Raw genomic sequence first — 16,868 nt, forward strand, 5'->3', positions numbered from 1 at the left:
TTTACGTCTTTTATTAACTGTTATCTATTTGTTTAGCCGTACTCGCGCTTAGATGGCACCACAAGCGAATTTCAATTTGCGATTTTTTAATGTTCTGGAGTTGCACCCCTATGGGCTCGACCGTACCAAAGGGGAGTTTCTCCCACCGAGTGGTTGGTTGTGCCCGGTAGTGGTTGGTTATGCCCGGTAGCGCCAGCTGGGCCGATGTTTGTATCTTGAAACTTCTATAATATATAGTCTAGATTGCCGAACACTCTGTTAGTGCGTGTAGGTACCTACTGTCGGCGGTAGGTACATTTGTTCGGGACTACGTCATCGATTGAATAGCGCCATCTACTGTACTGTATTGTACTGTGGCAATGACCTAGGAATACTGTGGCAACCGCCACAGTCTGTGATGTCAAAGAGTCTATAAGTGTTGCTCAATGTCACCAAATAAGCCAAATCACAAATACAAAATAGTCTATGGGTGTAAAAAGTGTTCTGACTTCTGTGGTAAAATGTTGTTGTGTTCACAGACCAATAACATATATTGTGTTGATTTGTTTGATTGGTTGGTGGTGATTGGTATTTGGTACTAGTATCCCTATTAATCTGTGGGTACTTCATTCATCATTTTTAGCCATAATCACAGAGCCATAATAAATAAATAAAAATAAAAAATTCATTTCATAATAAATAAATAAAAATCATCATTTTGATTGATTGTGTTTTCCATTTTATTATTCGGTGTCGGTGGTGTTTTCCGGTGTTTTCAGATTTTCTCTATCACGTTTTTACAGTGTTTGGTGTATATTTTATACCTATTGCAGTAACATTTCCTGTAGAAAACTTAAACCGAATGTAACTTTACCTATTGATATCATTATAAAAGATACAAAACGGATTTTAGCATAAAAATAAATTCATTTTATGTTTTGAAGTGCTAAAGTACAACTCAAAATCTCAAAATGACTTCGATTTTTGATCAATACGAGCAAGCATCGCAGATTTCCCAGCGGTCAGTGCCAGTGTCTGAACAGATGACGTCGTCGGGCTACATCAATATGCAGTTGGAAGATAATACACCAATGTTTTCTAAGCAAAAGATGAATTTCAATCCATCTGACTTGATCACCCATGTAGCGGTGTCTAGCGACTTCTTAGTCCTAGCCATGGCTAACGGAAAGCTGTTCAGGCTCGATTTGAAGATGCCTGATCAGCATGAAGGTAAGGTATTATTTAAAAGAGTGTTTTAGCTTGTAATATGAGTAACTGACAGCATGTTATGATGGTATATCATATGCAGGCATATTAATATACATTCATTTTTCCAAACGGCTAGAATCGTGACATTGTAGCTGTCATTCTACTGCGATAGAGCCCCAGAACACACAACATAGGACTGCCATCGATATAAATGACAAGATATGCCCCAGCGAACAAAATTTTTCACATTTTGGAAACAAATAAATCAGCGCCACCTCTTAGATACTAATGAACGACCCGTTTGAAATCCAGACGTCACTGAGGTTGCATTGGTGCTAAATAAACATTTTAGGACCAATGAGTCTGTGCCATTTTGCTTGTTCAATGGCCCTGTCTCTATGAAGTAATATATGAGGACTGCACATTGTACTAAATATGGAGCTCGCCAGGCTGTGTATTTAATTCATAATGTTCTGTGCAAACTGGCAACTTGGCAGATTGGATTATTTGTTTTGTGCACACGTATTTAATTATTAGCTTATGCTTGCAACTTCGTCCACGTGGACTACACAAATTTCAAACCCCTAATTCACCCCCTTAGGGGTTGAACTTTCAAAAATCCTTTCTTAATGGATGCCTACATTATAATAGCTATCTGCATGCCAAATTTCAGCCCAATCCATTCAGTAGTTTGAGCGGTGCGTTGATAGATCAGTCAGTCAGTCAGTCACCTTTGCCTTTTATATATTTATGCTATGCTAAAATTATTCACTATGTATTTTTGGTTTGTACTAGGCATAAATTGATTGAGTATTACTTTTTATTGAAAACTGTTGATAAGAATCAATCACTACCTAATTGGCTTTTAAAATTAATGAGTAAAGTTAGATTAAGTACTATTCAAATAATTGTTGTATACTATAAAGTTATTATCATTAGAAGTTAGATTACTTATTCAGCTATTTGATTGTAACTATTACATAAATCATAATCATAAATCATAAATCCTTTATTTTGCTAGAATACATGTCACAATGGTAGTTAGTTTTTAAGGTAAGTAAGAATCAATGTAATCGGCCATTTCTGGCATGCAAAATTTTTTCTATTATAACACAATTAATAAAATTCTAATAATTATTAGCATAGTTAAATTCATTAAATTTTAATTATTTTTACAATCTAAGTCAAGTTTAATTCTATATATTATATATTATAATAGTCAACTTAACCTACTGTGCCAACATTTCATTGATTGAATAAAAACATTTATCTATAAGCCACTTAAAAAGATCCTTCTTAAATCGTTGGAGGGGTAATACCCGTAATCCTGGAGGTAGTTTATTAAATATTTTTATACACATGACATAACTACATTTTCCGTAAGATGCACTGTAAAACCTATGTTCAATCACCAGTCTATCACCGTTTCTTGTATTCCTTGGATAAATATCTTTTGCTTTTGTAAATAGATCATCATGTTGTTTCACAAAGATACAGATTTCATATATATACATACACGGAAGTGGGAGAATACGTAATTTTTTAAATAATGGTTGACATGAATCTAAGTAAAAAGCTCCTGTCATAGCTCTCAAGCATCTCTTTTGAGCTATGAAAGCTCTGTAAGCCTCACTAGAGTTTCCCCACAGTATGAGTCCATATCGAAGAACTGATGCGACATAGCCGTGATAAGCTGCCAATACCGTACTTGGCAATGCTGTTTTGCGTAATCTATATAACACATAAACATATTTATGAATTTTTTTGCATACTATGTCCACGTGCTCTTTCCACTTTAGATTTTTATCTAATAGTACTCCTAAAAATTTAACCTGCTGAGCTTCTTCTATTTGGGTATCTGTATAGTTTATCTTAAGGTTGTAGTTATTAGAACGGTTACCTACGCTAAATTGTATAAAGGAGGTTTTTTTAATATTAACTTGAAGGTTATTATCCTGCAACCAATTTACCACAGTATTAATTTCATTGTTAATGTCATTTTCATAATTACCAATATTATTTTTATTGCTACATGTCATGATTATAGATATGTCGTCAGCGAATAAATAACAGTCATTTTTAGTTACACTAGGTAGGTCATTAATATAAATTAAGAATAATAACGGTCCGAGGACGCTTCCTTGCGGCACTCCGTATTTATTTATTTTAAAGTTTGATTTTTGGGGAATTATGGTAGCCTTCTCGTCGATAGAATTTATCTCTACACGTTGCTTACGATCTTTTAAATAAGACTCCATCCATTTAAGAGCCGGTCCTCTGATGCCATTTTGTTCTAGTTTGTCCAACAAAATGCTGTGTGATACAAAATCAAAGGCCTTGCTCATATCAAAGAATATTACGCATGTTGGTTTTTTAGAATCTATATTTTTTGCTATTTTGTTTACCAGTTTGAATGCAGCTAGTGTGGTCGACTTATTTTTTTGAAAGCCATATTGTTGCTTATTTATTATATCATTTTTTGTAAAAAATTTAGTTAGACGGCCATACATTGCTTTCTCAAAGATTTTTGAAAAAATAGATACAAGTGTGATTGGGCGGTAGTTAGTCAGGTTTTTTTTGTCGTCTTTTTTATGTAGTGGCTTGACCACAGATAACTTTAGGGCATCTGGAAATTCACCATTTTCAAACGACATATTGACTAAGTATGTTATAACTGGTACTAATTCATCTTTGCATGTTTTAATAATTCGTGTGAGTATTTCATCATAGCCTACTGCTTTAGTATTCCGCAAGAATTGTATTATTTTTAATATTTCGTTTTCAGTTACTGGATTGAGAAAGAAACTACTTCCAGTTTTATTTTGATTTATATTTGATTTTATTTTTTGTTTAATCAAGCATTTATCACTGTCACTAGTCAAGTTTATCCAATAGTCATTAAAACTATTTGCTATATCTTTAGTGTTAGTGATTTCATTATTATTTACTATAACTGATTCTATGCAGGTATTACTAATGTCATTTTTCGTTTCATTTTTTATAATTTTCCACGTGGCATAACACATATTTTTACTGTTTACTATATAATGGGTATTAGTCAATTTTCTTGCTGTGGCAATACAATATTTTAATGTTCTTGCATATTTCAAATAGTTAGTCTTATTGCCATAGTCTTTTTTTATATATATTGTATATCTTAATACTCTTTTTGTTTTACAGCTTATTCGAATACCTTTAGTTATCCATTTCGGTTTTCCACTTAATTGCATATTTTTTATTTTTATTCTCGGAAAACAAAGCCTATATAGTAGAGTTACTAAGGAATGAAATTTATTGAATGCTTTATTAAAAAATTTCTCTTCATAGATTTCATTGAAGGACAAGCTTCTTAGGTAATTTTTGAATATATCAATATTATGGTTACTATAATCACGTTTGTACATGAACATTGATATTTTATTTTTAATGTTGTCACTTGCGAAACTTAGAAGTTGCGCTGTGTTATGATCAGAAATATCATAGTTATGTAATGAACCGACAGCACCGTTAATATTACTCATTATATGATCAATGCATGTGTTATTTCTTGTTGGTAGATTAATATGTAATTTAAAGTTAAAATTTTGTACAATTTGCTGTAACTGTTCAGTGATTTTATTACAATGTAATGTATTTATATTGAAATCACCTGCTATGATAATTTTTTTATTCTTTTTACAGTATTTCTGAAGCACAGTCCTTAACTTTTCAAAAAATATACTAACATCAGAATCAGGCGTCCTGTAGACACAGATGATAAAGAGATTTTTGTCCACTATTTCTATCCCACAACATTCAAATGCTTTAGGTACACTTATAGTCTGCAGGTACTCTAAATTTTTTGATCCTATCCCTTGTGATGTTAAAATACAAACACCACCCCTTTTTTTTTTTATTCTGCAGTAATTTGATGCTAATAAATAACCATTTAGTTTTATATTACTTTCATGTCCTTTTGGAATGAACGTTTCCGTGAAGCATAATATGTCGATTTTATCTGGATCTTGCATATCTTCTACCATGATTTCTATCAGATCTTTTTTTGCTAGAAAGCCAGCAACATTTTGGTGAAGGACTTTACAAGTGCATGTCGAATTTTTTATTTTAGGGGCGAAAAAACCGGTTTTTTTCATTTTTACTGTCATCAGCTTTTATTGGCTTAAAATAGAAAGGAATTGTTCCTTTCTTTGGCGCGTCTTTAGTTGAAGTTAAAGTTGGACTATTTTTGATTTTTGTAGTAGTGTCATGAGTCACTTTTGTAAAATAATATGGTATCGTTCCTTTTACTGTAGAGCGATTTGTGGATCTTCGTTTTTTGAAATTTAAAAATTTGTTATTATAGTCTATTTGGTCAATTATAAGATTTATTTTATGGCAAAAAATATTATAATACAGCGTGTTATATCGATAAATGTTTTCATCCAGATTAAGAAACGTACAATTAGGAAATCTGTTACATATTAATCGCAACATGTCATTAAGTTTCTGTTCATTCAAATGCCTATTGATGGTTACACTAGTTACAATAATGTGGACTTGTGGTAGAGAATGTATCTTTGTATATAAGTCAGATGAGATCTTAATTGGATCACAGTCATTTTCACCTACAGTTAGGATTAATTTGTCATTACTGGAAAAATCATACAAATCACAGGATTTAAGGATATCCCCTGTCGATGCATCAGGCTTAATGAACGCTTCAATTGTGTATTTTTCATAGGGATTGTTTCTTCTCGACTGAATGAGCGCTGTTGATAAATTTTTACATTGTTGACTTCCTATTATACAAATTTTCCTTCCTGTTTTTTTTTGGGTATTAGTAGAGCCTAATTGACTTTTTAGAGCCAGTTTTTTATTTGTTTCTGTTTTTGGTGATATTGCTGGTGTAGTTTCCAAATTAATTGGTATTTGTTCTGTTGGTTTATGGGATATTAGCGTTGAGGTTTCATCCACAGATATTCGTATGGGTGTGCATAAATATTCTTTTTCAGTGTCGGAGGTTGGCGTGTTTTGTATAGAGGTTTTCATTGACGGTGTTCGTTTAGATTTCTTTTTCTTTGTTCGTATCGGAGTGGAGTTGATTGAAGAGGTTCCGTCATTTAGTAAGGTTTTAAGTAATTTTGTTTGTTTTTCATTTTCTTCAATTAACTTTCTTAGTTTTGAGTTTTCTATATTAAGTTTTTCAATTTCTTCATGGGCACTTTCCAATTGCCCAGATAGGGTTGCCAAGTCCTGTCTAAGATCTAAAACTTCCGAACTTACAATCCAGATATCTTTAAAACCATATTGAATAGGCATATTCTAGGTAAACATGTCCCATATTAGGCCACATTCCATCGTGTGTAGTGGCTAAGCGTGGCACTATAATGAATTTAATAAAAGTTTTCTCTTGCTTCCTTCCTTCATTACTGAAGATGGCAAATCTTATAACAATATCAAGATGTACAATTTTTAAAATCTTTTAGTTTTAAATTGACAAACATAATATCAACTCTCATCAGCGGTGTTCCCACTGGATTACAACATGGCGTTATTCAAGGGGCAGACCAACAAATTCCTGAAAGGCCGGCAACACATCGGTGGTCCCTCTGGTGCTGCAAACGTTCATGGGTGGCGGTAATCACTTAACATCAGATGACCCGCCTGCTCGTTTGCTCAACAAAAAAAAATTAACTAACACCTTACAATATTTTTTTTTACTTTTTTTGAACATTCATAAATTGTTCTATTATTGTTATAAATTGTAAAATTTTCATTAAAAAAAAAAACTTTACAAGTAAAACTATAATGTCAAAAAAAAATTGTTCTTGTACACTAAAAAGACAAAAGTTCATCATTATATATTGTTTTTAGAAATCCACTATGCAAAGTTTGTGCAACCAAATTCAAAACTCACAGCCATATTCCTGGACCCATTGGGTTACCATCTCCTCATGGCTTTTGCTGCTCGGAACAAAGAGGGTAGCCCTGAGTTGGTCTACCTTCATCGTAAGAGCATCAAACTGAAACCTGTGACCAAGTCTAAGAACTATGAGGTGACGGAAGTTGGGTGGAACTATGAGAACAAGTCCTTGACAACCACAGGTCCTATATTGCTGGGTACTTCACAAGGACATATACTAGAAACTGAGCTGGAAGCAGAGAGCGATAAGATGTTTACAGCTAGTCAGCAATATTGGAGACAGGTGTGTGTGTGATACAACAAATGTGATTTTTTGCTTGTTTTTATAGATAATGGTACATAACCCTTCGTGCGTGAGTCCGACTCGCACTTGGTCGGTTTTTTTAATAGAATATGACTTACACCAGACCAGCTAAGCAGTTACAGCTGTGCCAATCACACTTTATTTAAATAGTATTTGATGCCCCAACCAAATAAAGGTGTAAATAAAATAAAAATAAAAATATCTTTATTTAACAAAAACACGTTATTTTGGCGTCGGTTACTAGTGGTCTCCACACTAGGTTAAACCTTTGACGTGGAGACCATATATGAGTTCCTAGTGGGTTTTACTGAGGACTAGGAAAGTTTAGCGGTTAGAATATTTTATATAATATTACTAATTACAGTGTAATCAAAAAATTTAATTTTAGGGGGAGAAAAAAAACGTAAAATAAAGGAATAAAGTTTATTATATTTTGCCAGGTGTAATAAGGTACATCATGTTTAGAGTTTTTTGATATCCTGGAAAATTGAATTTTTTTAATTCTTCATGTTCTTTATTTCTTTCTTCATTCTGGGCTGGTTTCCGCACTTAAACGTTTCCGTCTGTTGTGCGTGCATCGCCCCTCCCCGCCGAAGTCTTTACTCCAGCCATCCAAGCTCGCTTCAGAAGCCGAGTAGACCGCCCAGGTTGCCGAGGGCTATTCTTCATGTTAACTAATGTTCTATATCCTGCCTGTTATTCTTGTATTTATATATCTGTTTTATTTTCTCAAGCTGCCTACTTATCTGCCTCTATATGGAGGCAAGGAGATTGATGGTTTGGTAATATTGCTCTCAATTTTAGCTTCCTTATTTATTTTTGCCTTAGCATGTTACCAATATTTTCAGTCTGGTTTTTATTCGACACGATCCATTGCACCGTTACGGCGTGATTGAAGGACACACCAACAAACACACACTTTCGCATTTATAATATCGCAATTATAGTTCTACATTGACTACACCCGCGATTGTCCTTTTTTGTCATTAAAATGCTATGGTGCAATTAACATAGATTTTTTATTATTTTTAATCAACTTCAAAAAAAGGAGAAGGTTCACAATTTGGTGCGAATTTTTACTGATTTTGTTATAATATGTTCTTAATTGTTTTTTAGATATTCGACATTGGCAGAGGCATGAACACGCCCATCACAGGCATACAGTTCCACCGAGTGAGCAACACAAGTAAATTCTTCATCTTTGTCACCACGCCCACTAGGCTCTACCAGTTCATAGGCCACGCTATGATGGCGGACGACAAACCTTCCCTACAGTCCATATTCCATCCATATCTCACCACTCCGGAGACTGGATTCCAGGAAATACCTTCCACGTTGAAATATTCCAAATTACAGTTCTATTTCGATAAGAATAATACGCCAAGGACATTTGCGTGGTTGACTGAACCGGGTATATTTTATGGCCAGGTAAGAATTTTTCTTTCATATCCAGCAAGTAACTAATATACTAAATATATAATAATATACTACTACTAATAACTAGCTTTATGCACTGTGTAAACTTTTGCAGCAAGTCAGCTTCTGCAAGTGTTGTATATTTACTAAAAACTTGCAAAAATTGACAATGACAGCGACTTTGCAAAACTTGCCTGATCAACTTACTTAATCATTAATACATTTCTTGACATCACGTCGACACCGATCTGGGCCCGACAGCCAACAAGTGGAAGCGGGATGTTCCAACTTGTCTGTCGGACCCAGACTTTAATCGGATATTCCAGGTGCTGAACATTTTATATGAAGCTATGCACACTTGTCGGAGACCGATTGGGTCAAAATGTTCTGCCACTTGAATATCCGATTAATATCCGCGCCGACAAACGAAAAGTGGGTACGGGGGGTAAGTTAATATCTCTACCCCTAGTTTTTGTCTCACCAACGCATGACATATCTCGTCGGTAGGTAAAAAAAATAAACAAGGTTATTCATCCTTTTACAGCTAGATCCAACATCACAACAAAATTCAAACTCACTTTTTACCCAAAGCGAACTTATAAACTATCCATCCGGTAAAGATTCGAGTGAAGAAACAACACCATTGTCGTTTGTATTGACCGAATTTCACGCTTTACTCATGTTCTCTGATAGAGTCAAGGCTGTGTCACTTTTAAACCAAGAATTAGTTTATGAGGACAAATATTCAGAAGTCCACGGAAAACTAAAGAATATAGTACAAGATCCCATAAGGAAGACAATATGGGCGGTCACAGATAAAGCAGTTTTTCGATACAAAGTCAAAAGGGAGGAACGAAATGTATGGAGGATTTACTCTGACAAAGAACAGTTTGATCTCGCAAAACTTTACTGCCAAAACAATCCTGCATTCATCGATACCATTAACGTAAAACAGGCAGAATTACTCTTTAATAAAGGAGATTATGATAGAAGTGCAGAAATATATGCAGAGACTCAAAGCAGTTTTGAAACTGTATGCCTTAAATTTTTAGAAGTTGATCAAGTTAATGCTCTAAAAGTCTATTTAGGTAAAAGACTAGAGGCTTTAGAGGATGATAAAACTCTAATTTCCATGATAGTTATTTGGATGACGGAACTGTATTTATCACAACTCGGGTCGTTAAGACGTACTGGAAAGTCCGAATCGCAGGAGTATTATCAAATTGAAAGCGATTTCGAAGTTTTTCTCCTCCAACCGAAAGTCGTAAAATGTATGCAGCATATCAAATCTGTTATTTACGATTTGATGTCTTCTCATGGGGACAAAGATAATCTTATTAAACTAACAATGATAAATGAAGATTATGAAAATGTGATAGCCCAGCATATATACAAAAAGTCGTATATAGAAGCGCTGAAGATGCTACAGTCCAAGAAAAGGCCTGAATTGTTCTACCAATTTGCGCCAACGCTTATGGAAGAATTACCTTCTCAGACCGCCACAGCTTTGATAGCTCAAGGTCCTTTACTGAATCCAACGAAACTTTTACCAGCCTTTTTATCCTGTGAAAACGACGAGGCCCATATTTCGGAAATTATTAGGTATTTGGAGTTCATGCTCCAGAATTTCAACGTGAAGGATAGAGCGATACATAATTACCTGTTGACTTTGTATGTGGAGTACGATCAGGGCGCGTTGATGAAGTATTTGACAAGACAAGGACAGGAACTCGTGCTTGTTAACTACGATGTTCATTATGCTTTGAGGTGAGTTTGTTTGATACCATATTGTGGCTAATTCCTTTGTACACAATCTCTAAACTAAACTAAAATATCACGTCTAAATCTATTGCTATCCCTTTCATAATGTTGCTTGCGGAAAAGAAAAGCACTAGATTTAGACCTGTTAATTTAGTTTAGTTTAGAGATTGTGTACTAGAGAATCGGCCCCATTTTTAGATTACTTACGTGTCGACCAAACTACCACAAAAAATTGTTATTGTATCAATCAGGTCTCTGCCTGATTGGTTTTACCATTCTTGCATCACACATTGTGGCTAATTATCCTGTCCACAATCTCTAAACTAAACTAAAAATTTACAGATTTAAACATGTTGTTACCCTTTTCATAACGCTCCCTCAGAAAAGGATAGATCTTTCAATTCAATTATTTAAGCTTAGTAAAATAAATTAATTTTTTACTGAGACTTCGACTTCTTTGTACAAACATTTAAGGTTAAAAGTAAGATGTCAAGGAAGGACATAAGTCCTTCCTTGACATCTTACTTTTATATTTATGGCTTACATAAGTAACCCATTTTATTTTATGTGCCATCAAAGTACAAATAACCCTTAATTGAATATTTGTAGGCTCTGCAGAGAAAAGGGTCTATCAGAAGCGTGTGTAAAGCTATCAACTCTGCTGGGGCTGTGGGAGTCGGCGGCGGAGTTGGCGCTAGAAGTGGGTCTGACACTGGCGAAGAGCGTCGCCAACTTGCCGGACGATGAGAGCCTACAGAGGCGGCTTTGGCTTGGAATAGGTATAGACTAAGGATTAAATACACAGCCCAGCTTGTACACGTCTTGTTTCGCGCTTATTATACTTGCTACTACTACGCTTATTATTTGCATTTGTTGTTATTCGAATATTGAGGGTTGTAAACTCGCGTTATCAGTATGCGCCAATGAAATTCAAATGACTTTATCGGTACGTACTAATGAAATTCGAATAACGTCTACAGAACGCACCGATGAAATTCGGATGATGTCATTAATACGCACCGATGAAATTCCAATGACGTCATCAGTACGCACTGATAAAATTAAAACGACGACGTCTATAGTACCGAATATGGACGAAATTTGAATACCGTCATCAGTACGCATCGTTGAACCGACTAACAAATAAACAAATTCATAACTGCCAAACCGCTCTTAGGTAAAAAGTTTGTACTCCTGTCTTTTACAGCCGAACACGTGATAACGAAGAACCAAGACATCAAGGAAGCGATGAGTTTACTGGAAGAATGTCCGCTCATCAAGATCGAGGACATCCTGCCCTTCTTCAGCGACGTGGTCACCATCGACCACTTCCGGGAGCCCATTTGCCAGTCCTTGGAGGTGAGGTGACATTATACAACTGTCAAAAGTGTAACCTAGATTTTTACCGCACACGAGCGATAAAAAGTTACTATTGTACAGTCGACCGCCTAGCCTGTACAAATCGCGAATTAATATTTTATTATCGCACAAGTTCGGTAATTTTTTGGTAAATGACTAATACCACCGATCTTCAGAACAGCTGTTTCAGGACATCTATTAGGAATATTTTAGCTTGTTATTATTATATATTATATTATATTTAAATATATTATATTATTATATTTAACCTGGATTCTAATATATATTTCTATTTACTGTCATTTTTACTGATCACATTTTTTTAATGTACTGAAAAACGTACGCCGTTGAAAACCCTCGCCTGCGGCTTGGGTATTAAAATTTGCACCTAGGCACAATTTTCTACTTGCAATTCAAGTATTATAATTTATTTTAAAATTAATTACAATAATTCTTGTTTTTAGGAATATAACAAACAAATAGAAGAGATTAAAGCAGAAATGGAGGAGGCCACTAATTCTGCTGAATGTGTAAGTTCTGTTTTTTTTGACATCTCATTCTGGTCATTTTAAAAAAATGGTTTCAGAATAAATACAGAATCGTAGGCAAAGATACATGCGACGTATCGCTAGTGTATCACTGCAAAAAATCGCGGAGGACGATCTCCCTAAGACGCATCTAAGAATTTTCCTACTCAACGCCAGCGCCTCTTTAAACTAGTTGAAGGATCGGACCAGCGCTTTCGAGTATTAACCCTGGTTAAAAAAATATATCCAAAAATTTGATTGTTTCAGGTCCGCAACGAGATCCAATCGTTCCGTAACCGAAGCGTTCTCGTGTCGGTGTCGGACGCGTGCTGTCTGTGCGACATCGCGCTCCTGCTGCGTCCCTTCTACCTGTTCCCCTGCGCTCACAGGTTCCACAGCGACTGTCTCATGGCCGAGATGCAGCCCATACTGGGTAAGTATTCTTCAACAACGGAACAGCGTATCGTCTATTTTATTTACACATAATGGAATAGTTATTTATGGTGCGAGTGCGCAAAGTAGAAAATTATAGTAAGGCACTTTGAACACCAAAGGAGCAGGCAAAGTGCACATGTATAATTTAACACTTTTAATATAAGTAAAAATTTGGTAAAAATATGACAATATGATTACCACGGCCATGTTAAACTGCAGTGGTTTTTTATAGTACCATTACCATGCCAATTTAGTAACTTAATGACACATGAAAACAATTTATTTCACTCGCAGCATCCCACAGGTTAATGTAATAACTTGTCACGTTGAAAAAGTTGTAACATCTTGCATTTTTAAATGTAACTGTTGAGTTTCTTGCGGGCTCTTCTCAGTAGAATCTGTTTTACGAACCGGTGGTAGAGTAATGACGTAGTAAAAGATAACAACGCTGCTCTGTTTAGTCGCCATGTTGCCCTTAGTGAGAAGTGTCAAGTCTTGGGATTTAAATATTACATTAAAGTACTTGTGCGATTATAACATATTACCGAACAGTCTCTGTAGGTGAGCAACTGTGCGGTAATAATACTTTTATCGCACATGTGTGAGATTTGATTCTTTATTGTTTGTGTTATTCAAATATGAAAAACTTAAACTTACAAACTTATTAAAATATATACAGAGAGATTCTTATATTATTTATTTTTGTTGTAGGGCCGGCCAAACGCAACAAACTAACAGATCTACAACGCAAACTAAAAGTTCTCCCGAGCATAGAACTGAACACGGTCACCTCGAGCGGGTTGCCTCTCAAGGAAGTGCTGAAGAATGAAATAGATGATATCGTGGCGAATGAGTGCGTGTTCTGTGGAGAACACATGATCACTTGTATTGACAAACCGTTCATTGCTGATGAAGACTGGGACCGAGTCATGAAGGAATGGGAGTGATTGGGAATGGGAATGATTTGGAAAATGAGACCAACTTCTTAAAAACATTGAAAAGTCATCTTAAAAAATGGCATCAAATAGCAAAAAACAGTATTTTAATATTTGAGGTTCCCACAACAATAAACTGGCGTTTCTACATTTTCCATGGCATGTTAGGTTTACATCGGCGGAAACAAGTTGCCTCTCAAGGAAGTGCTGAAGAATGAAATAGACGATATCGTGGCGAATGATTGCGTGTTCTGTGGAGAACACATGATCACTTGTATTGACAAACCGTTCATTGCTGATGAAGACTGGGACCGAGTCATGAAGGAATGGGAGTGAACGACATGAGAAAATATAGACTGACTTCTTAATCAAATAAACCTGAATACTGAACTGCATTATGTACTGCTTGTAGACATTTTGTCTAGTTAAACATCAATCATGGAATAGGGTCTTGGACTGCAGTAGTCATAGTCATAGTCATAGTCATAGTCATTTATTCATAAATACACATTATACGTCAATTACAATAATTTAAATTCTTTTTCTTAATATTTAATAACATATTCTTGTTTCAAGAATAGATTTTTTAAAAATATAAAATAAAATAAATGTTTTAAACAATTTAGTCTTGGATCTTCCCAAGTAGAAATTCATTATAACTATAGAAAGACTCCTCGACAAGCCAGCTTTTCATTTTTCTTTTGAAAATCTTAATATTTTGCGCATTTTTTATGTCGTGGGGAATCCGATTATAGACCTCGGGACCCATTCCAACCACTGTCCGCGAGGCTTTCTCAAGCCTGTGGTATTTTTCAACTAGGCGATTAGGATGCCGTAGGTTAAAAAGTTTTTTACTGCCCCTATTCACAAACTCATCTTTATGTTGCGCCACATAAATAGCCACATGCAAAATGAGTAAGCTGGGTAGGGTTAATATGCCTAATTTCTTAAAATATGGCCGAGCTGGGGTATCTTGCGGTACGTGGGCTAGTATTCGGACAGCCCGCTTTTGAAGTCTAAAGGCGCGCTCCCAGTCTGCGCCACGTCCCCATATTTCAACTCCATACTGCAGCAGACTTTGAACAGAAGCAAAGTAGCACGCGCGAGTTGCTTCTGTTGATAAAGTTGATGCCACGCGCTTCAGAGCGAAGCATGCTGTAGACATTTTGCCACATAGTTTATCAATATGCGCGTTCCATCTATATGCAGTAATCTGCAGTCCAAGACCCTATGAACAAAATGAAGTGATTGTATAGCTATAGTTCAATAATTTTGAAAGGAGAACATCAGGAAATTTCTATGTTACGACTAGCGTCCATCAGCCTATACCTAGAAGAAACATAGTATAATAGTTCTGTTATCTGTAATGCTTTTTAGAGTTATCACACTAGCTTATACTACACAAATTTCAAACTCCTGTTTCACCCCCTTAGGGGTTGAATTTTCAAAAATACTTTCTTAGTGGATGCATACGTCATAATCTGCTATCTGCATGCCAAATTTTAGCCCGATCTGTCTAGTAGTTTGAGCTGTGCGTTCATAGATCAGTCAGTCAGATACCTTTTCCTTTCATATATTTACATTATTCTATGTGTATATCAATAGTAATAATTATAGATTTTAAGAATGTACTGTGATTGAATCTAATATTTTTTAGTATTTTGTACTATAAATGCATTCTTACTAGGTATAAAGTTTCTAAATAGTAAATATGTAAGTATATTAAATTGGTATAATACTATGCTGGTTTTTATACATCTTAAAATCCCGCAACTTCGTCCTTATAGATTTAGGTTTTCAAAAACTGATTTTCCGGGACCAAAAGTAGCCTGTCTCCCAGTCAGGAAGCAAGCTGTTTCTGTACCGTCAAAATCAGTTAAACGGATGGGCCGTGAAAAGCTAGCAGACAGACAGACACTTTCTCATTTATAATTTTAATAGATTTCGTCCGCGTTGATTTAGGTCTTTAAAATCCCATGGGAGCTCTTGATTTTTCGGGATAAAAAGTAGCCTATATCCTTCCCCGGGATGCAAGCTATCTCTGTACCAAATTTCATTCAACGGATGGGCCGTGAAAAGCTAACAGACAGGCAGACACACTTTCGCATGTATAATATTAGTATGGATATAATATATAGGCTCTATTTGACACCTACTAATTTCATTCACAAATGAAATAACGTTGGTAACTTATCAACGTAGCAAGCATAGGTTCTTGCAATCACGATCGCGCGTGAACTTTACTTGTAGCTACGTCATTAGTGCCTGTCGAACCAATCAGTCGCGAGCAAGCGCTCGCAAACGCACACGTTTACTTATGCCGATACGACTTAAACACAAGCATGACACACGCCTTGTGAAATGCGCAAACAACAAAAGCGGTTGTCACGCACTGCATTCGATCCGAATCCGTGAAAATACGTTCCGAACTCCGAAGTCCATTCTGCAGGTGTGCGTTGTGACTTGCGTCTAACTTTAACATATCAAAAATGTTATATATTTTTGCAAATCGATAGAAATTATAATTTCGAATTTAAGTGTTTTTGTATAAATAATATATTTTGAAAAAAATAATCGGAAGTAGTCATAGAACTATTTGTATAGTAATTTACGCACTACCTCAGTCATCCGTGAACCGCGTATCCGCGATCCGTAAACTGTTTGTACAAACAGTACTTAACTTACGTACCTACTGCCAGTGGTGTGCAGCTCATAGAGGCATAAACGCACTGCTTACCCCTTGGACGATTTAACCTAAGGACGCGCCTCGCATGATTATTCCCCTCTGTCAATAGTAATGGATTTTTAATCCACTGCGTTTATAAACACTGTTTGCGGAATCGATTTTGTCATTGTCAGAATCGTTTTCGATGTGTGACGACGTCTTACACGCTGGGTGAAAAATGCCTGTTTGTGCCGTTAGTGAGTGCAAGAACAAATCAAACACATCAAATTTACAAAAAGATGGAATTTCATTTCATAAGTAAGTATTTTTGGTGTAATAAACGCTTTCTATAAATTAAATTACATAAATTATTATA

The 16,868-nt window shown here is 35.5% G+C and overlaps 1 protein-coding gene across 2 annotated transcripts; it reads left to right on the forward strand.

The window, feature by feature from the left end:
- Positions 1 to 599: 599 nt before the first annotated feature.
- On the forward strand, positions 600 to 15,566 carry dor (vacuolar protein sorting-associated protein 18 dor). Of its 2 annotated transcripts, XM_034974518.2 has the most exons (10): positions 600 to 1,209; positions 7,042 to 7,373; positions 8,129 to 8,176; positions 8,511 to 8,822; positions 9,355 to 10,577; positions 11,181 to 11,350; positions 11,779 to 11,930; positions 12,395 to 12,460; positions 12,725 to 12,890; positions 13,604 to 15,566. In XM_034974518.2, exons 1-10 carry the CDS (start codon positions 951 to 953, stop codon positions 13,837 to 13,839), a joined length of 2,964 nt encoding a protein of 987 aa, XP_034830409.1. In that variant the 5' UTR covers positions 600 to 950; the 3' UTR covers positions 13,840 to 15,566. The 2 variants fall into 2 exon arrangements, with proteins under 2 accessions (XP_034830409.1, XP_034830412.1); XM_034974521.2 differs by lacking the exon at positions 8,129 to 8,176.
- Positions 15,567 to 16,868: the final 1,302 nt, after the last annotated feature.

The sequence above is a fragment of the Maniola hyperantus genome, chromosome 13 (assembly GCF_902806685.2).
Source record: "Maniola hyperantus chromosome 13, iAphHyp1.2, whole genome shotgun sequence".
Lineage (NCBI taxonomy): Eukaryota > Metazoa > Arthropoda > Insecta > Lepidoptera > Nymphalidae > Maniola > Maniola hyperantus.

Excerpts from the sequence above, each read along its gene's own strand:
- dor (XM_034974518.2), top strand. The coding sequence starts at position 951 with ATGACTTCGATTTTTGATCAATACGAGCAAGCATCGCAGATTTCCCAG. Across the intron at positions 10,578-11,180 it reads GATGTTCATTATGCTTTGAG|GCTCTGCAGAGAAAAGGGTC; the intron begins GTGAGTTTGTTT and ends GAATATTTGTAG. Across the intron at positions 11,931-12,394 it reads CCATTTGCCAGTCCTTGGAG|GAATATAACAAACAAATAGA; the intron begins GTGAGGTGACAT and ends TCTTGTTTTTAG.